At 33.2% G+C, this 23,078-nt stretch overlaps 1 protein-coding gene across 1 annotated transcript; it reads left to right on the top strand.

Moving 5' to 3' along the window:
• Nucleotides 1-1,538: 1,538 nt before the first annotated feature.
• On the top strand, nt 1,539-19,527 carry LOC106142971 (homeobox protein aristaless). The gene is made up of 5 exons (XM_013344932.2): nt 1,539-1,658; nt 12,899-13,109; nt 13,909-13,954; nt 17,619-17,812; nt 19,153-19,527. Exons 2-5 carry the CDS (start codon nt 12,910-12,912, stop codon nt 19,499-19,501), a joined length of 789 nt encoding a protein of 262 aa, XP_013200386.1. The 5' UTR covers nt 1,539-1,658; nt 12,899-12,909; the 3' UTR covers nt 19,502-19,527.
• Nucleotides 19,528-23,078: the final 3,551 nt, after the last annotated feature.

Raw genomic sequence — 23,078 nt, 5'->3', positions numbered from 1 at the left:
GCGTCCATTTGCCTTGAATGCTCAAATAAAATTTGTTCTAATTGTCGCGAAAAGCTCTAAATTTGGCGTCTGCAATTTTGTTGAATTAATTATTTTATTGAGAGTTTTTATTTTTTTTTAAATTCCTTGTTATATGAATTATAAAAAAAAAATATAAGAATAATTGCCTATTACTTAAAATATTTTTTGTGGATGTAATTTTCTAGAACAGTTAGAAAGTTAACCGTAAATAAGAGATAATGCCAATTATTGAAGTTAAAAAAAAATATATTGTTGATTTTCATGTTCCTATTTTTTTAATGAAGAGAATAATAATGCACCAAACATAATTTTTATTCAAGTTTATATATTTACTTAATATTTAACAAAAACATTTTTTTTTTGTTCTGGGATCCCTCAGACGTAGGTATGGTAGTTAAGGGATAAACTTAGGTAATGTTACTAACAAACTAAAAAGCTCATCCGATTTCATTCTGTAGATGAAAACCTACGAAATACGAATTTAAGATGTAGATTTATGAATAATCAATCCATTTGATTCATGAACATGTAAGATGTATTGATAAGTACAGATTAAAAATATAAGTATTCAGAAAATTTATAAAGAAGATATACTTATGATATCAAATGATTTAAAGATGTATTAATGATAGGTTTAAAGATCTTTATTGACTCATAAAGAATTAAATTCACTTACAATGAGCCTTAAACTAATTAGTAAAAATCATAGTAAATAAGTAACGCATTTAAGCAGTGTTAAATTTTTAAATAAGCACTGTTGTCACAATAATAATAATGTATTGAAATGATTTAATCACTCTTCATAATTCACGGATACTTAAACTTATTTTTTTTTGATGAATCATTAATGAGTGATACATCTCTACTCCCTAGTGGGCTCTCACGCAGAACTGTGATGAATTTTTATGGAACCGAATGATTTGAAACCAAAAATAAAATAACATTTTGAAGAGTTTTAAAATTTTTGATCAACAAACATCATTACATTAAGCGACCAAGAAAAAAAAAATTGTATTTATTTATTATTAGTAGTTTATTTAGATAGTATTATTATTTCCAATAATAACAGTAAAAATAAAGCAATGTTAGTCCATTATTCATGTTATACCGTATGTGACAAGAATGTTTATTAAAATTGGATGTAAGTGCTTAAAAGGATAACGTTGACGTAGGATAATATCTCGTTAGCCCAAATCGCCCATTAACCCGTGGCATACTTAATTATATTGGACCACAGTTAGGCTTTTGACGCGTCAGACATACTCATATATCGTGATTTCGTTCAGCATGTCGGTCTGTTGATAAAGTCAATTAGTGGTATCGAAGTAGGGACCCGTATCAAGTGATTCAGGCCCACCCCCGTTCACATCGTCGTATCACCGCGCTATCATTGGCCGGGCGTGCCTCAGGGGAGTGGCCTAGCCCACCTTGTTTTTGTTATGCTTTTTCGAACGGTGCGTGGGCGAGTTGTCGGGTCATTTATTTCTCAACAGTTGTTCGAAGGCGTTGGTGTTTTACAGTTTGCTTTGTTGTCGTGTCGTGCTACCTCACTGTTGTTGTTGATAGTGTTGTTTGGCACCAGTTGTGCCGTTACGGTTTTAACAACGGACTGAAGTTGCCCTTCAAATTTGTAATTGGTAAGTTATTTTATTTTTTATAGTGTAAGCTGACTTGTGCCATAGAACTTAGATGAAGTATTTTTTTATTATTTTAACTAGCGTATGAATGAATGAATGAGGCTTAATGCTAAAAACATGCTGTACCGGGAAAACTTCAGAAAAATGGCAACAGCATGGTAAATTCGTATAAATATACGATACGACGTATTTCAGACACATAAATAACTAAGTATTTAATAAAAAAAACGAACGATTGCAAAACCTATAAAATAATAATATTAACAACTTACTAAATATAATAATTGTAACATTTAAATTTGTTGCTCCCATCTGACGCCTCTGCAATGGGGCTAATTATATACAATAATTAACTATAAAAATAATGATGTTATTTGATAAACCTGCAAACCGGCTTCCATTAATCAAACCCTACAATCTCATTTGACGGCTCCCATCATATTTTTTCCAGTCAAAAAAGGCATAATGCCTGATATTTCAAAGGCATTTGCATAATTAGGTGAATTTTATTGCTTTATTGAATTAGGGCCGATGTCAGGTTCAAAATTGAAATCAGCGGGGGTCTCTGTGTTGTTAATTTTGTTTATAGCCCGTATTATGGTCAGCTTTAAATGTTATTTCCATATCTCGAGCTCTATAAAAGTTGTTAGATGCTGTAAGGACGGATAACAATAGCGTATTTATGTTATTGATCTGGATTTTATGAGCCTCTTAAGCGAGCCGTGTTTTATTTGGTTTCATTCTCAATTTCTATAAATATTTGTTGTTCTATGTGCGTTTTATACTTATCACATTATATCCCGCGTATCCCTTCGGGAAAAAGGCGTGATTTTAAGTATGTATGGCAAAACAATGTTTGCCGGAACAGCTAGTAATGGTATGGCTTTCATGGCCGAGGTAAGATCCGAACATGTGCTTCATACCTACTTTTTAAGTTCTCCACCGAAACTTAGATAAAAAAGTATTAACTTATATATTGTTAATTACAATTCAGGCATTTGTATTTATAATAACTTTTACGAAGCAAGTAGGTATTGAGGAAGCACAAATTAGATCACATGTGTCCATGTGTATCATGTTATAGGTAAATTATGAATGTGAAATGATTAAAATGGCTCACCAACTGGGAGCTAGTATTACACTTTATGAATTATCTCATAATTAGGCTCATGATTTATAACAATTCCTACACTTGTTTATTATGATGTATTTATACCTTCTTAGAAGACACTCGGAACAATAAAATATGGGCTTTTTGGTGGTATAAGAAAAGTTAGAGGTCGCTTACTCATTTTCATCAGAATTTCTGTCTCCTAATTACATACATACAGCCCTATTCATAAACGTTACTTAAATTCTAAGACACACTTGACGTTATACTTAAGAAAAATCGTATTAATTAATGTTTAGAGTGAAACATTTTCTTAAACAGTGTCTTAAATATTTGTTAAATTAAACAACGTCGGACGCTTGTTTAAGCGATAAATAAACAACATGGCGGACCAGCTACAGCTGATTCAGCTCCAACATTTGGCATCTCAATCACTTTGGCGCCTTTTGTTTGCAATTTTTTGGAATTTTTCTTTCGTTTTGTATCAATTACTTATGTATTTTTACTTACAATGAATTCCTCAAAACCGTTATTTATAACGGTGGTCTAACTTAAAATTATCCGTTATTAGGAAGGACACTGTTTACACAGTTACACGTTTACCACAACAATTACAACTTACTACAACCTATGCCTACAACGCAACAAAAAAACCGTTAGGTTAGGTTATAAAAAAGATTGGTAAAAATTAGGTAAGTATTGAAGTCAAACATAGTGACAATGGCATGCACATTTCTTTTTTTTACGAACAATATTCTACAGCCGATAGCTACCACTAAAGTTATATATGTTTTTGAATACTTAACAAAATTTAAGCCACTGTTTAAGTCTTAATCAACGGTTTGGTTAAGACGTTCTTAGAAGACTTAATGTTTAAAAAGCAAAGTCTAAAAGAGAAAATAAATCATTTCCTAACATAATCAATAATAATTAAATTTAACGATGAGAGAAAGGTTAAAAATTTTGAAAAAGATGAATTATTTCCGGAAGCAGTTTTAATAGGTAACTTCATACGAGGTTTTTTTTCTTACACGTTTATGTAGTTACAAAGTGCAATTTGTTTCCCGATTATAATCTAGCTTTTCCGTCTCTAGATCGTTTTATAATTACTGGCGAACGAAAGATATCTTTATTACGCTTTCAGATGATCTCACGTCTATATCACTACAATGTTCACTAAATTGAGTTCTCACATCACAATAGGTTCGGTAAGGAGTAGTTTTAACCGATTTTTTACTAAAGGGTTTACCGATCTCAATTCGATTAATGCTACCATTTAAAAGAGCTACTTTGATTATTTCTTCTCTTTCGGAAATGAGATGCTATTGTAGATTAGTTGGGGAGGTCATGTATCTTTCTAAATTGGCCGTGTTTGAACCCTCACGATGACTTGCGGATGACTCCGGAACGCGACCATCATTGTTGATTGTATTAGAGTTAATTAGATCTTAATTAACATTCTAGTTTCTCATTACACGCTTCTCGGAGCTACCAGCGGCGATTGCTGCTTCAATAGAAAAATTGATCCACATCTTGATGATTTTTTATTCGTTGATATTAAATCGATGTTTGTTGCTTTCTTTTTCATTTGGTAAATTGCATTGGATTATTTAATAAGAACTTAATATTGCAGTGTGTACTATCCTTACAATACAGGTATTTATTACAAAATTAGTGCAATCAAAACAATTTAGTGGACATATACAGGCAATATGCTTCATCCATAAGTACCTAGTTATTATTAATTCTGTGGCCAAAGAAAATAGTTTTACGAGTGTAAGTTACAACCACCATTAATATTGAGGTCCAGTGATATTTATATTTGTAGGTGGTTGTTTTTCCAGTCAGTGTTGAATCTGATACGTTTCTGGATGAACTAGATTTAAATAGAATATCTTCATACATAAATTGACACTAAAAAGATAGATGAATTCCATGTGTTCATAATTAAAATTAACGTAAGTGCATAAAATAATAATTAAACTCAGCTCAGTGAGTACCTAACGTTAAACGCTTCACTGTTAAACCAATGAACCGATTTGCATAAAATTTTGCATATAATGTGGAGTACAGAGAAGGACCATAGATAACATTTCTCGCGGAAGGTCAAAGCTAGTGTTTTTTTAAAGAGTTATTAACTGACAAATGAGCTCTGGCAAGAAATGGACAATAAGATAAAACCGCAGACCCGAGAAGTATTAGCAGGCATACCTAATCTGATAAAATTTTGACCTAGACGGTTAAAAGATGAAGCATTTGAGTTATTCTTATCGAACAACAGACAGGATCAGTCAAAGGTAGGATGAGACGAACATTTACATGCCTTATCTCGAAGTCCAAGGAGAATCCGAAACACCATTAACACTTAAGCCTCTACTAATGGACAAAAAGCTTTAATCCCCTAATTCTTAGAGCCGTCGATAAACATATTGCAAAACGGAAGACCCAATGGTATATTATTCTATTTATTTATATGAATATATAAACGAAGACATTGGGGATTGACTAACATAATTACGCACAGCCCAAACTCTTAGGTCTAGAGTTAAGGTTTTATATATATTAAGTTCTAGGTACTAAGAAAGGATTTCCCAAAATTTCGCCGAATAGGGAATTATCGTGATATTTCGTTTTACGCGGATGTCTTCTAGTAATTTATAAGAATACTGACTGACTAAGTAACCGGGTCTAGAGATTAGTAATTTTAAATTTATTCCCACGCGAAAGGAAATTAGGAGGATTTTTGTTTCACGCGAGCAAAGCCAAAAGCGCGTCTTGTTTCAATGTTTTTTGCTCGATTCATGTGCAAATATCTGAGATAAGTAATTTGACATTGATTAATGTTGTAATACTCTCTTGTAAATTATGTATGATCTTTGAATTCTATTATATGCTACTGTTTGTTCTTAGTGAAAAATAATTATTAAGGAGAGTATAATCTTAATACGGTAACATCATACGGTAGTTATAGAAGCACTTTGATAATTGTAATGTTAAATTAATCACTCTCTATGGGTTTGAAGCTTACGGTATCTTCATTAATATATGTCAATGGTTTCAAGATGTTTTTTACATGTCAACTTGAACTAAACTATCAATAAACTTACTGGGAGAAATTACATATTCAAATTGTCTTAATTTGAGTAGGTACCTATTATTAGAACTGGGTAATATAATAACAGAAAAAATATATTATTTGGTTTCAATTACATACATACGTATAATCACGTCTTTTTCTGTTACGGGTCAGATAGTGTCAACAGTACTCGCTAAGTCTTACTAATGAAATTGAGACTCAAATAGTGCATTCTCTAACAGTAGAATACCAAGTTTAATTAATAAACATTACATTAATGTTATAAATATGTTTAAGATAAATTTTTAAGAAAAAGTTACATTCAATACGGAGGATTATACTATAGTCAAATTAAAAAAAAACAGCTTATGCCTGAGCAGGCGCCACCGGTATCGGGGTTCAAATCCTATTAAATATTTAATTCCTCCGCCATGCACGACGTTCGATAAGCGATATGTATTATCAAGATTATTAAGAAGCATTAATATTTCTTGTTGAAGTTTTAGCGTCATCAAATTTTATAATAGCTAAAATGTCATAATATTTAAATGTAAAATTGCCATAATCGCTTCATAATTTTATATTAGTACGTTTTTATAAATGTGAAAGTTAATTTGTTTGCCTGTCTTTCACGTGAATACCACTGAAACTATTAACATGAAACTTTGCATACATGTGAAGTGGGCTGAAGAACATACACGCGGACGGAGTCGCGGACAAAAGCTAAAAGGTTGCTCGTATAGTAATCTTGCATCTGAATAGTATTCTGTTCAAATTTATTTATTTTTCTCCAAAATCTATATATGTGAGTAACACACTGAATTGTAAATTCAGTTCATTATATTTATTCATTTTCATTCTTCATATAAAATAATTTTAACCGACTTTAAAAAAGGAGGAATCTCTCACTTCGACCGTATTTTTTATTTCAAATTAAAAAAAAATACCTTGCAAACTCATACTCAAAAACTATCCCAAAACTCAATTATTAGATAGCTAACATGTTAAGCTAACAAATAGACATAAAATGTCAATTCCCGTAAATTGATTGCGATTAAAAATGCTAAAACGGGTTTGTTTGCATCGACGATGTTGCTTGGAGAACAAAATAGAGAAAGCACAGAACAAAGCCAGGAGGAAGATGATAATTTTGACTACAAAAGCAAACTTCTTTGTCTAACGTAGAAACTAAACTGGTCTAAGCACGTGGTGCGCATGATCTGTCATCCGCTATCGGCCTATTGCCATTTCCGACTAATGCCAAACTGACAATCGTTTTTAATCTGTATTTGGCCATAAAAGCGGCCTTAGTCGAACCGTAAAATTCCCGAACAAAAGAAGAACAAAAGAAGAAAAGCGTGACTCAAAAGAAGGCACAAGTTCAAACACCACAGTGGTAATGTGCTCCTTTCTAAGACGTTACAGGTAAAAGTACATTAGTTTGAGTGCTGTGCAGTACGCGCCATGTGTCATGAAATAAATTGCGTCGATTGTGAATACATACAGTACTTTCGGAGAAAAAAAATAAAAGTATTTATTAAATAATATTTCTAATTAGCTGTGCCCGCGACTTCGTCCGCGTGGAATAGTTATTTTGGGCATCATTGAAGCCCTCAAGAATGAATAATTTTATATTCTCCTTATAGTTGCAGCGTGATGCTATATAGCCTAAAGCCTTCCTCGATAAATGGTCTATTTAACGCAGAAACAAAGAAATAAATTCTTCAGCTTTATAATATTAGTATACTTAGATGTTATTTTATTTGACGCTTAGTAACAACTTAATGGCTAAACGGCTTTGTGAATCTACTTAAAACAATTATGTCATCTACATACGTAAAAATGGTTACACTTTGTAAAATCTACTCAGCAAATAATCTAATAAATAATTAAGATTAGAAGGGAGTCGGTGACTGTAAAACTTGACTCACCCAATCCTGGATCTTAGTCATAGGCACATCTAGATCTCTCTCCAAAGGGGCAAGGATGTAATCAGGACTACCGCCCAAGTGATTATGATTGGAGCATACGGCCTTAGCCATAATGAAAGCTTCTGTAGTTTACATATTTTGTCGCAGTACTACACCTTTTTACTCCCCATCGCTGTTCAATAACTTACGCATTAAATTATTGCGATCTTTGCGTTAATTTATCGCTTGGGAATTAATTGAAAGAATATACAACCGTTGGAGTGTCTTGGCCTCGTAATTGAATAATTAGTTATTCGACATTGTCTACCGGATTCGCATATTTTTTTGCTTTTGCTGACTCTCTATATATAGACATGATAATTGTATTGTTCTTGTATTCTAATTTCTCTCTAATTATCTTTTCATTAAACTATAGCTTTCTATGATATCTAACTGTAAAATTTAATATTTATTGATCATAAGAAAACATAACAATGTAGAAAATAACATTAAGTATAGAAATAAGAGAAATGATGAACGGGTAAAAGTAATTACAGTAGTTTCATCAGGCAAGTCCAACATAAATAATATTATAATGTATTCAATCGAAGTTATAATCGATGCAAATAAATTCGATTTAAATTAAGGTCTTGATAGAAGCACGGGTTATGCAAAACATAGTCAAAGAAACAGCTTCCGAGACGGCTAGTCCCGCTAACTCGATGCAAAAAGTTCGTTTAACAATGTATCGATTACCCGCTCGACAGAACCAATCAATGGCTAATATTTGAAATTCGAATATTCACAGTAAGAGCGCTGGAGCGTTGAAATCCACTTCTTGGTTGCTTTATTTAATTTGTCCGAGTTTTTGCAATTTGCGTAGAGGAAATGGTAAGCGGTTTCTATAGCAATTCAGTTTTTGTCAAGAAATTTTCAGAATTTCTCTATTTTAATTATTTTTTCTTTTACAGTTTTCAACGGTTTATGTAAACACTATTCTTTAAATTGACTTTTAGAATATAATTAAGTTTAGCTTTTTCAGAACAATCTTGAATACTGAACTGAGTTTCTGTGGCGTAATATTAATGTTCTATGTTCTTGTCAGAAAACATGACATAGATATAAGTTACTTAGATATACTGTCGACCTTTTAGAATTCAATTTCTATGAACGTTCAAAGGAATTCTTTCAAAGATAAACGGCCAAACCATTACAATGCTAGTTCTGTTTGTATAAGAGAAAAAACGAACAAGCAAACAAACTTGCTATAAAACATTGTTTTGTGTAAGTTAGAACTCATATTATAACATTGTATAGGATTCAACCCCCTTTTAAATATAAATGTGACTTAATTCATACAATTTTTTGCAAAATCTATTACATATCCTATTTTTGTATCGATGCATAAACAATTTTATCGGTATGATTGACAATTACGATCTTTCTTTAGTTCATTTTTAAATCAAGGCAAATCTTTGTCTTAGATAACAAAAGCAGTTAAGTACTTCAAGCTTGAATGCGCAGCACAAATAGCATAGAAGTAAAACTATCCCAATTCATCTGTTCCTTTTTTCCTCTGAAATAAATTATTAAGCTTTCTCTCATTAAGTTAGAGCACTAAAATGATCAATTACTTGTCTGTCGTAGACGGACAAAGCAGAACGCATATAAAATCGAAGAATTTAGGGTACGCTCCAGCCCTAAAGAGAATGACTGGATTTTTTTACGCAGCCTGAAAGCGGCCAGTAACCTCATTGGTTATCAAACTATGGACCTTCACACTTTAAACTAGACTGCAAATAAGCTTATCGAATAGGCCATTGAGAAGCAATTAGTAGAAAGTGCGTTTAACGCGGTTTTCACAAAGAGCAGATGCGCGCGCGCAGGTGTCGTCACGGCTCATAGGTACCTACCAAACATGACGTAAACAGCTGAACCACGAAAACTGTTTAGCTCACTAAATTGAGTGTCGAACGATAAGGGCAAAAGATTTTTAAAAGGAGAATAGAAAAATCTTAGAACTTGTTCAATCTGTGGAACAACTATAATTTGTTTTTTTTTTTTTGGGCAGAATTATATGTTAATTAGAATGAATTATTAGTTTCTCACCTTATCGTGTATGTCATCTTTATCTAAAAGTGTGGTTCTGTATAGGTTTATTTTGATATACTTAGTTATTTTAATTTTCTAGTTTCTGTTGACGAGAAATATGTAGGAAAACAGCACAATGTGTATTAGCAATCGTTGATTCATTAGATCCTCCTATAAAGTGCAAATTACAAATTAAGTTTGTAATTAGTCTACATACCAGCGATTTATTAGTTAACTAAGTCCTACTAAAACTAATTTGGCGTATAATTAACTCTAAAATACAATTAGTTCTTTTGCTGGATAAATTAACTTGTTTCCAATTCAATCTGCAGTTAAATAAAATGGTTTGGATGCTGTCTGATGAATATTGCAAGTATTATATAGTCATAAATGAATTTATTGGTGTAAGAGAATAATGGAACAAAAATGTGATTAGAACAATGCAATTTCGGTAAAGTGAACAATTAATACTGGCCAGAATAATTATTGCGTAAATAAAGTTAACTATATTTTTATTTCGCGTTTCATAATGTGAAAATTATGAAATTCACACAACTTGATTTGCAAATATCGCATTGCGATGCAACCCGTTGTGTGGTAAGAGAAGCTTAGGTTTAGAGTATTTTTTTTTCTCTATAGAGCGCGTAGTTATGTTGCAAATTATAAGTTTTTAATTTGAGGCCTTACAGTCTTACTGTCCTTGAATGAAAATGTCAATTATACACCCAAAATAACTTTTTAATTTTGTCCTATTCTTGAGACTAGGCAATCATTATTCTTAGCGACCATATATGATCGTCGACGGTCATCGGTTATCGTCGACGTATTTCATTCATATTTCGGGGACTATAAATAAATCCTTTACCGTTTTAAATATCATTCCTACAAAGTTCTTTTTACATATCTTCGCGCTCTATGCGAGTTATCTTACCGTATACTTACTAGTTTCGCAGAAATCGTGAGAAAGTACAATTAAATAATCTAAAAAGTAATCATATTGCTTTTTACATTAATTAACTTTGCAGTTTTACGGGTGGGAATTATCAGTTTCTTGTATTACTGAGAAATGGCGCAGTGCCAACATTTTAAGGCTAATTACGATGCACAAATCAGAAGGTTTAAAATAAGAAGACTTTTATAGTGCTCGTGAATACTGGCTGACTTTTTAAACATTATTAGAAATAGAATGGGACACAAACAACTTATAAAATAAATATATAGTCATATCGTATTCGATTTAAAATGACGATTTATCGTAGCAATAGGCAATCCACATGGCAAATTATTGCTTGTTAGGCCTAACTTCCTCTCCTTACAACTTATGAGATATTTAAATTTGATTAAATATATATAAATAATTACAATATACGTCTAAACAGTAAGGTAAAACAGTACGGATTCATCATATTTTCAAATTAAGATTATAATTTTATAAAATGTAAAAATATTGTAAAACGTTACGTGTATAAAAGAATTTCATTGGCTCACGGCATTTTTTGCATAATAATATGTTTATATCTAGATAACAATATATCCGCGTATACGAGTACCTTTTCAAAGAAATTTTTTAGATTTTTTCAAACAGCAGGTGAGCCTAGCACTGTCATAATTTTGCACAACACATCAATAAAATTACACCTTTAATGGCTTACCCTTGGTTACATTGTAATTACAATGTAATTTAGATGGACTTAAAAGCCATGGTGTGGTAAATACAAACATTACCTATTTATTGAAAGCCGCCTCAACTTTTACTTTGAACATTTTTTTGATAGTATGACAGGGAATCGGTATAGGTATAAAATATAATATTAATCAACTGAAAGTAAGATTTTTTTGTATAGTATAATTTAATTTGTATAAATAACTTACAAATTTTATAAATCAGTATTCTGCTTCCTATGTTTATATACATACAAATGTCAGTTATCAAGGTCTTAAGGAATGATTTTCTGAAATTTGTACGGAAATGGAAATTTACGAGTTTATAGTTTGACGCGGGTGAAACAGTGTCCGTATTCTTTTTTCAAAATGCGTGGTTACAATTGAGTATTTTTTTAAATTCCGTTTTTACATAGTTAAAACAACACAAAAACAAGTCATGCATTTTATGGCTTGCCTTTGCTTTTTGCGTGCATAAAACGTAGGTAGGTATTACTTGCACATTTAAGCCGGGCACCTTAACCGTTCGACCACCAACACTCTCGATAATAATGAAACTTTTATCTGTGCATAAATCAAATTAAGAGTATACTCGCCTATCAACGACGGAAAATATAGGAAACAAAAAAGAAATTACTAAGGAAATCCTTATGTTTTCAACGTACTATTGCATAAGTAAGATGCAAAATAATGATACAATAGTTACTTAATTGCAACTGGCGGATTGGCGGGGCGTGTCATAATATCGTGGTTTCAATCTAAAGAAAAATTGTTATTTCTTAGACTATGTCCATTTTATGGACTAGAAAATGATAATATTGAGTTAGGTAATAATTATTACCTTAGGCTTCAGTTATGTTTTGAATGTAGTTATTAAAGTATTACTTTATCGACTTTATTTAATGGGTAGGTCGATGTTAGTTTTTATCGGAAAGGTGGATAAATTAATTCTAGGCTTATAACTTTAACAACGTAATTAAAATTAATGATATTTTTCAAAGCTATACCTAACTCATAATATTTGATCCATATCAGTCTACTTTTTATAAAACTTTGTATTCCTTAAATGTTTAATTTGTTGTAAAGAATAAAATATAGATAGGTACTTCTCACATTACAATGGCCGCGAGTTAAAGCTTGTTTATAACAATACTATTTTTTTTTTTCAAAATTTTGACTGTTTTGTGGTATATTTTTTGACAAAGTGTGTAAACAAAGACAGAACAGTAACACTCAAAGACCAAATTAAACTGAATAGATTTATTATAGAATTAAAATTAAGTTGAAGTGTCAGGTTACTTGCCCATCGCCTAAAAAATAAGCTGATGCTTGATTTTCTTTTGAATGATTTTTAAAATGATTTTATAAAAATGTATCATCATTCCCACAGACATTTGGAGAATGAGCAGCTCTGAATCCGGATCGTCATCAACTCCCGACCTGCCATTGACACCTGATCCTGAACACCCTGTTGGCAGCTTGGACGAGGGAGACATTCCTCGTAGGAAGCAGAGACGGTACCGAACCACCTTCACGAGTTACCAACTGGACGAACTGGAGAAAGCGTTCGGAAGGACCCATTATCCTGATGTTTTTACGAGGTAACATTAAATAAATAAATATATACGGGACAAATTACACAGATTGAGTTAGCCTCGAAGTAAGTTCGAGACTTGTGTTACGAGATACTATCTCAACGATACTATATTTTACAATAAATACTTAGATAGATAAACATCCAAGACCCAGACCAATCAGAGAAAGTTCGTTTCTCATCATAATCTGACCGGGATTCGAAACCGGGACCTCCGGTGTCACAGACAAGCGTATTACCACTGCGCCACAGAGGCCGTCAATTAAATTGTTTAAAGAGAGTTGACTATGATAATAATAGAAATGTGGAAATGACCGACCCATAAAAAGCAAAAAGTATATACTCGTAGTTCTATTAAAAGACTAATTATTGTCAAAAACTAGAGAATACACATATATAATCACGTCTATATCCCTTGCGGGGAAGTCAAATCCTGTTAGTTTTCGATCCCACGGGAATTTTGGGCACCTAGACTTCTAGTCTAACCAGCGGTGTGGCCTATGGGTTGTTACGAGTATTATAGCTAAACAAAAAATTATGGAGATTTTATTTTGCAATGTTTAAGACAATTTTTTTTATTATTTTCATAAAATAAAATGTTTGATAAAGATAAAAAGAAAATAGTTTTCTCCTTAACATACATAAAGACAATTCCAAACATATTTACGGTACACATACCGTGACACATCTCTGTGTTGAGGTCGAAGTTAGTTGCATTCATTTGTTGCATAAAGCAACGTACCATATATAACTAATAGTAATAGTTCCGTGTACCTACATATGCTTAATTAATTGTTTTGTTACAGGGAAGAGCTGGCACTCAAAATCGGTTTAACAGAAGCACGAATACAGGTAAGTCTTTCAAATTATCATGCAGACTACGGTTAGTCATATTATGGTGTAATTTAGATACATACCTACATATAGTCACGTCTACATCCCTTGCGGGGTAGGCAGAGCCAACAGTCTTGAAAATACTGATATGGCACGTTCAGATTTTTGGCTTAATGATAGAATTGATATTCAAATAGTGACAGGAAATGAAGAATCCCAAGTTTATAAGCCTATCCCTTAGTCGCCTTTTACGACATCCATGGGAAAGAGAAGGGGTGGTCCTATTCTTTCTTTTATTGGCTCTTTTTTCGACCTTGGGTTAAAATTGTATTACGCGACGTTTACAGGTAAGTAAATGGCTACAAGTAAGTATCAAAAGAGTTAAAATTTTTGCCCTTGCAATTGTCTTGGTTTTTCGAAGCATTATAAAAAGGTCATAAAATCATCAAAGTCGGTCAAGTTGTTTGCCCCTTTTTTTATCGCGCGAAAAACTATTGTTGTTTCTCTTTTTTTTTATGACGTGAAGCAGGACGGCAATAGTTTTCGCCCGATAAAAACGGCGTCCGTTCCATGCCACGGGAGCTGGATTCCCAACCGTCCCGTCACCGGGGCAGACCACCGGGACGATTTGAATCAGTCGTGCCATCAACCCCGTTCTTCCCCGGGACCGTAATAACGGGGTCAAAAAAAATTCTTCGAAATTTTTCAACCCGAAAACGAAGAGCTTGCATGAAGAGAGTTATGAATGTGGATGAAGCGAAAGCAAATATGCAGAGATCGGGGCAAGTGGAAAGATGTGGTCTCTGCCTACCCCTCCGGGAAAGAGGCGTGATTTATGTATGTATGTATGTATTTTTCAACAAAATGACGTATTAAAATTTATTTCAGAACTTAAGGGACTATAAGTATACAATCTAATTTATTCGTTCGTTACCTTAGCCTTTCAACCTTCACGCACATAAAAAAATTTATAGTCAAACGGCATACCTAAATCTTTAGTAGAATTGAAACACTATGCTCATTTTAAATACGTTGTAATTAAAAGAGAAAATTAATAAAAGGCTCGATACAAATGAGGTAACAGTAAAAAGTCGCACTAAGGCCCCCCGCAGACGCGCGACATGACATCTTACTGCGATGCGCGCAGTGGGAACCGGCCTTTTAACACATTCCAATGGATCTCTATTGCTGTATATTGCTGTAATATTTGGGAATATTCACACTATCTAATTATCTGTTCTGATGTGGCTAAGTGGTTAAAACAGCTGTTCAATTAAACAGCTAGCTAGCAGTTTGATTGAACGTTATCATTCAACCACATAACTAGTTGTATAGTTGAATCATTTAAGCAATCATAACAATTAACACAACGCTATCATATTGAACAATCTGACACCGGAGGTCCTGGGTTCGAATCCCAGCCAGGACATGATGAGAAAAGAACTTTTTCTGATTGGCCTGAGTCTTGGATGTTTATCTATAAGTATAAGTGTTTATTATAAAATAAAATATCGTTGAGTTAGTATCTCGCAACACAAGTCTCGAACTTACTTCGAGGCTAACTCAATCTGTGTAATTTGTCCCGTATATATTTTTATCTGGTTCAAGTGGACGAAGTACACTTATATTGTGCTATGACTTATACTACATACCTAAAGCGTCTTTTATTTATCTCTTATAGGCGCTCAACACTCTCGCGAGACTTCTCGCAAGAATTTCAGCGAGAAGTTCTTTGCATTTTCCTTCCTAGAAGCAGAAGAGCTAGAAGCTAGAAGCCTTCTCAGTATAGTTCCCGCCCTCGACGACTCTCGACGCAGAAATAACTGTTGCGACAAGCTTATTGCTATGCGCATTCGACTATTTTTTTTTTGTTTTTACGACGTCGATAAGTATGTTTTTCATTAACATACTTCTTTTTGTGTTTCCATGCATGGTAGATTTTCGTACATACATATAATCACTTCTATATTCCTTGCGGGGTAGACAGAGCCAACAATCAACAGTAACCTAACCTATATACACCTTGCTAGCCTTCGCATCGTCTTAAACATCCCCTAGGAATACCGGCAAAAACCAAAGACAATAACGAGAAGGCTAGAAGAATATGTCTCCACATCACATCGTATCGGATCCATACTCTTTAAACACTTATTTAAACTTGGAATTCCCCTTGTAGGCGAAGAGCTAGCAACCGGTCATTATTTGAATTTCCATTCCACTATCAAGTCTAAAGCCGAACGAAGCTTTCAGGCTTTTTAAGACTCTTAGCTCTGTCTACCCCACAATGGATATAGACGTGACTAAATGTATGTATTAACTTAAACAAATACAATTTAAAAAAAAAATGCCAACTGACACATTATAACAAAAGAAAAAAGAAGAAATAAAATCGAACACAAAGTTATAATTTTAACATCAATCAGATGATCTTCTTATGATTAAATCAATTAGTATCTGTCATACATTTCACTACAATTATGGTCACCCTACTAAAGCAAGGTTCCATAATAAAGAATCCGGTATTCCCGTATTGGTTTAAGCACTTTAATGAATACTTTATCATTGTCGGGCTAGTAAGTTGACGTTTTCATTAAAGCTTAAACGAAATATTGTAAATTGCATTACATAATTTCTTAATTTAAATAATCTTCAAGTATCAATTGATTAACATAAAAATAGAATAAAACTGACTGTAAACTCATGATCCTTTAAAAATATATCTATTAAAATTATCAGATTCAGACAAAGTGTAACACAAAAAACTCGTAAAAATGAATTATGATCAATTTTACGGTGCGTGCGCGCAAAATTTTAATATACCAGAATTAGTAATAGTACTTTAAATTGATATATATCTAAGTACCTACCTATGTACATTTTGAAATAATGCTGTATAGGTATTTTGACGTTTAAAATGGAAAATAAAATATTAAATAAAATTTTTAATAATAATATGGCTAAAATAAAAACTTAATTATTTGCGTTAGGAGTTAACCCTTACGAAAAATAATTGTTTAAAATGTTATCAAACGTTTTGTACAGTGCAGCTGTCCCAAGTCCTATATCTTATCAATGCATGTCAATTAAAACCGATATGGTAGTTGTTCCTGATTGATCACGCGATATAGTTTCATTGAGTAAATGCCGAGTTGAATAATTCATTTTGTACCATTTTAGTGCCATTAGGATTACGTTATTAATACCTTTACACATTATTATTTCTATATTAGGTATTCATTAATTAATAAGAATTATTACTTTGTTAGTTCCTACTGCTTATTTATTTCTAGCTTCATATACATATATGTACCACATCTTTATTTGTTTATTTGTCGGCCTCTGTGGCGTAGCGGTAGTGCGCTAGTCTGTGACGCCGGAGGTCCCGGGTTCGTATCCCGGCCAGGGCATGATGAGAAACGAACTGTCTAATTTGTAATAATCTGTGTAATTTGTCCCGTATTAATTCATTTATTACACTAACACTAGGAATATATTTACATTATACAACTGAATAACTAACTCGAGGATACATATTAAGACACTCCAAGACCATGTTAACATAATTATGGAGGACAGACGAGTGTCGTTCCGTCGGTCCATCTTGTCTTACTTACTCCTGAATATAGGAAACCTTTTTAAACCGAAACAGTATATAAAACCTTTTTATTTTTTTTGTCAAAAGGTATGGTTCCAAAATCGTCGTGCGAAATGGCGTAAACAGGAAAAGGTAGGGCCGCATGCGCACCCGTACGGCGGCTACCTCGGCGGAGCACAGCCGCTGCCTACCTCCGCTGCGCTGCATACCCCGCCGCACGCGCTGTCGCAATTAGGCTTCGGTCTAAGAAAACCTTTTGATAGCGCTTTGGCATCTTTTGGGTAAGTAATGTTAAGTGAAACGATGGCTACAAAATATAGATATGGTGATATGTGGCTCACTGTACAATAAATATAGTAAGTACGGTCAAATACTTTTAGATTTGGACCACATAGAATGTGCACAGCATGTTTACATAATTTCAATTTATTTGTTTATTTGCCGATTTAATCATCAGCTAATTATGCTATAAAGCCTTGTAAAAACAGCTTAAAGAGAATGAAATCGTGAATTTTGAGCTTGCAAACTTTGCATGGAATTATGAGCATGGATTCCTTTTTTATATTTTGGTTTGCGTGCGATTTGAAATAAATTTTTATGTTTGTTTGTAATATACTTATTGTACTTACATACGAAAGAACAAAAAAATACAGTAAATTGGTAACAAAAAATATACAAAGGCAAAATTATCCCATTTAGGGATCTCTTCCAGTCTACCATTGAATAATTGAGTAATCATTCAATTAATTTTACATAATTTTTTTTGGATCTTTAGAAAACATTTACTCTATCAATTTAATAAAGCAGAAATGTTTATTAGATTTAAATTATTTCCTAAATGTGTATCTTTTTTCATATCAATACTATATTTTAAATACCAAAGTCATGTCTGTTACGCACTCACGTCTAAATTTGGGATAGGCATAGCTAAGCTAACCCGAGGTCAAGTATTGTGTTATGTGATCTAACTCAATGACACTTTTTCCTCCTGGCTTTTAGTATTTTTAGAATTATTGGGATATATTGTGTCGCAGTATATACTCTGCCTAACACATGGATAACTTTCAACGCCTGAACCTATTCGTAGTTGATAAAAAACGCCACTTTGTATACTGGCATAAACGGAAAATACTAACAAAGTCGTTTGTCTAGGAGTTTCTAGTTCCGAATACTTACCCAAAGATCTGTTTTTTGATTGACCTTCGGGAACATGCTGTCATGTTTTACCAGATTTGTTACCAGGGTAACATCTTGGATACATTTTATCCTGATAACATCTTGGATACATTTTATCCTGATAAAATGTATCCAAGATGTTACCCTGGTATGTAAGGTGAGAAGCACCTTCATAGCAATTTTAAAATAAATAGATCCAGTGGATTTTGCGTGATGCGCGTTCAGACAGACAGATAGAAAGAAAAATTTAAAACTGCAGATTCATCATCTGTATCGAAAACTATATTCCATTCCACCAAGAATTAAAAAATATGTCCAATTTACAAATTTTTTTGTTCTTCAGTTTTATTACATTACATTAACATGATTGATTTTTTCTTCTTATTGTATTACTTTGTTTATCAATATACTTATAAACATATTTAATACTGCATTATGTCCTCAGGTACGCTAGCTCACCTTTATTTGGCGCTCAATACCTCCCTCATCTAGCGCGCCAGCCATTTTTCGGAGCTCCGCTATACGCTGCCTCGCCCGCTCATTTCCACTCTCTGTTCGCCAACATAGCCGCAGCCGAACCTCCTAGATTATCCTCGGAACACTCCCGATTTACCCACGAACCGTCCCACTCCCCTGCCGCTTCTATATCTCCACCTATTTCCCCTGGTAGGGAAAACTTGCCATCTCAAGATGATGCCAGATCGTCTAGTATAGCCGCTCTAAGAATGGCCGCGAGAGAACATGAGTTAAGGCTAGAATTGTTAAGGAAAAGAGCTGATTTAATATGTCAATAATTTATATAACTTACGGATTTTGTCAAATTGATGTCGTTTATCACAGTATTTTGATTTCTTAATAAAGTAACTTTTTTCGCAATCGGACGTTTTCTTCTTCTTGTTTGTGATCGTCTGTTCCAATGACAGCATATTTTTAAAATAAGCAATACGTGTCCATGCCATATCTTTCTCATGGACTATAAAGGTTTATGAACTTGGAATTCTTCTTGTAAGCGATGAATAGCAACCTGTCACTATTTGAATCTCGATTCCATCATTGAGCCATACAGCTAAACGTGGTCTTCCTTTCAAGTCTGTTGATTCTGTCTAACCCTTAATACACGTAGTTATAATTATACGTATGTATATAAGAAGCACGTTTCAATTATTTTTTGTGTTTTTATTACATTACCTATTTTCTTTCATATGTCTATGTTGTAAAATTTACTTAGTGTAGTGATACACTTAATCAGGGTTTCCTAATTTTATGCATACAATTTTATGTCATAATTCAACACGGCATACTTTTATTTATCATAATAATAGTTATACACAATTTTAATTCGCATAACGGTTTACGTATTTGAAGCATAAAATATCCAAGCATAATCATGTTTAGGCATAACATTTTAAAGCATAAATATATTTAAACATAAATATTTAACCCGACCGTCTGTCTGAAGGACCGTGTGACTAATAAGGACCTAAGACGGCGCAGCAAAGTCACGGATGTCGGCAGAAGAGTTGCGAAGCTCAAGTGGGAGTGGGCTGGTCATATTGCCAGGAAGTCTGAATCTTGGTGCAAAAGATTGCTAGACTGGAGACCTTGGGACCAAAAGCGACCCAGGGGAAGGCCACAAATGAGATGGAAAGACGACATCAAGCAGGTGGCGGGCAGCAATTGGACTCTTACTGCCCAAAATAGAGAAGAATGGAAGGAGATGAAGGAGGCCTACATCAGAATTCTGATAGAAGAAGGCTAAGAAGAAGAAGAGGGAAGAAGAAGATTTAACCTAACCTCGTTTTATTGGCTCCGTTCGCTCTATTTTGTGTGGTCACAAGATATGCATAGATAGTTGAACTAACCTAGTGGGATTGTTAAACCTTTATTTTTTTATTGCGAGGGGCTACCAACAATATCCTTGTTTTTTAAATCAAATCGCTCACTCCGCTCGCTTCGTTCACTCCGCTTTGCGGTGGTCAAAAGTAACCCAACAATACTACCGTCACAATTAGATTTTCTATTCTTCAGATTTTTTCTCTGCGTGGAATCCCGCACACCTTCATGCTAGTATATTATATTTTAGGAATTTATTTTTATTATTTATATTTTTATTATTTTCATACAAAAAAGAAAGAAATACTCAATCGCATAGAAAAAAATATTAACAACAAAATGTATTCTATTCTAAACCTATTTACAGCATTTATTAACCTATCAGGAATGAATATTATGATTAATTCCTTACGACTTTTGAACTTTATGCTTAATAAAATACGGTAAAATACATAAGCCGAAACAATAATTATGCTTATTAAAAAAGTATGCCATAAAATATATGCCTAACTCGTAATGCTAAATTAATTTAGGATAAAAAATGTATGCGAAAAAGAGGGATCCCCAAAATTATATTTAAAATATTGCCAAATAAGTACTACCTATATTAATTTATGTTAAACCTTAATTGTTTTGATATCAATTACGATCACCCTGGCCATTGTATAGTGACATGTAAATTCAAAATAAGTGTTATTGCTCATTCCCTTCTATCATCAGCTGTGTCATTTATTGTATCTTAGATATTACCTACAAGAAATAAACTTACGTACTCACTACACGCTCTGCTTTCACTTATTATAATTGTTTAAATAAAATAATATAAGTTATGCGGTGAAAATAATGTAAATAAAGTTATTATAACGAGATCTAGAGGTTATATGTGTGTTAATTTAATTTTCATTATGTTGTCCAGTGAAATGTTTCTTTTTCCTATTTTTCTCAGCTTACTGTTACGACCTCTAGCGACCATCAATAATAATAACGTATATATAAAGTTTACGTTGCATACGTGTAAGGCCTATAGTATAATGTAAAAAAATAATAACGATGTTATGAGCGTATAAAATAAAATATTTATTGTTTCATAAATTAACTGACTATTATTTATACAAAACATATATTACAGGCTAATAAGGTATTGAGATTCTTTTTTTAGGCGATGGGCAAGTGACCTGTCACTATTTGAACCTCAATCCTATCATTATGCCATACAGCTAAACATGAGTTTAAAGCCTTCTTAGACTGATGGCTGTATCTACCCCGCAAGGTATAAAGACTTGATTATATGGTTACACATCCAATTTCTTAACTTCATCACGATATTTTCTTTCACCGTAAGATCATCGGTTATCACCAGAGATCGGAATAGGTAGATTGAATTGGGGTCAATGAACTGAAACGTATATATTAATATGGACATGCCTCCGGGATTGCGGGATTTGTAAATTATTAAGTATTTTTCCGGAATTTTTACAAGTGGGATGAAGAATATACAGGGTGACTTTTAATTCAACTGCATAAATTTGACTGTGAAGTGTACTCATCTAAAGGATATTTAAAAACGTTAAAAGAAAAATATCGGTTCATATTTAAGAAAGTACGAAAAAAAATTACATACATACATACATATGGTCACGTCTATATCCCTTGCGGGGTAGACAGAGCCAACAGTCTTGTAAAGACTGATAGGCCACGTTCAGCTATTTGGCTTTAAGATAGAATTGAGATTCAAATAGTGACAGGTTGCTAGCCCATCGCCTAAAAGAAGTTTCCCAAGTTTATAAGCGTACCCCTTAGTCGCCTTTTACGACATCCATGGGACAGAAATGGAGTGGTCCTATTCTTTTTTTTATTAATGCCGGGAACCACACGGCAAACGAAAAAAAATAAAAGTATCAAAATCCACGATCCTAAAAATGTCATATCACCCCAGCCGCCGGAAAAGCGACGCGTAAGATTCAGAGGTCAACGACACAATTCATTCAGCTGAGCGATTTCGACAACTCTGTACTTTACTTGATCCTGATACTAGAAAAAGAATTTATTTTTCAGCCATTTATTTACATGTTTAGTTTTAATTTCTTTTTGTAGTATTGGTCTTTAATAAAGCGTGTGACGTAGTTTTTGAGGGTTTTTAAAATGTGAAAATGATGACGTTTAATTTAAATAAAAATAGGCTCAAACGGCTCAGAAGCATGGGTATAGTCTATGTTTAAAAGGATGCAGTTGTTTTAAATGTCACCCTGTATTAGTGGTGTTTGTTTTCCCCCGACTTCGTTCACGTAAATTGTAGTCCTATGTTACCCGCGGACAATGTAGTTTACTGTAAGTGTAAGTACTGAAATGGAATCCCGGAAAAGAGGCTTATCCATGTTATTCTTTCTATGGTAATTCATGATGCAAGTACATAAAATCAATCTACCTATTCCGATCTCTGGTTATCACTCAAAATCATGTACCTAAAGAAAAGTGTCATATGTACAGAGATCGATGTAAAATTTGAACCTGTGCCTTCATGCGCTAGGTATACGAATT

The sequence above is a fragment of the Amyelois transitella genome, chromosome 2, assembly GCF_032362555.1.
Source record: "Amyelois transitella isolate CPQ chromosome 2, ilAmyTran1.1, whole genome shotgun sequence".
NCBI classification, from domain to species: domain Eukaryota; kingdom Metazoa; phylum Arthropoda; class Insecta; order Lepidoptera; family Pyralidae; genus Amyelois; species Amyelois transitella.
Note: the sequence above shows the minus strand (reverse complement) of the source record. Positions and strands in the feature narration are given on the sequence as shown.

What these genes read in the sequence shown, in the direction of transcription:
- LOC106142971 (XM_013344932.2), top strand. Translation starts at nt 12,910, where the DNA reads ATGAGCAGCTCTGAATCCGGATCGTCATCAACTCCCGACCTGCCATTG. An exon ending in TAACAGAAGCACGAATACAG is followed by an intron (nt 13,955 to 17,618) that starts GTAAGTCTTTCA and finishes TTTTGTCAAAAG; the next exon opens with GTATGGTTCCAAAATCGTCG. An exon ending in AGCGCTTTGGCATCTTTTGG is followed by an intron (nt 17,813 to 19,152) that starts GTAAGTAATGTT and finishes TTATGTCCTCAG; the next exon opens with GTACGCTAGCTCACCTTTAT.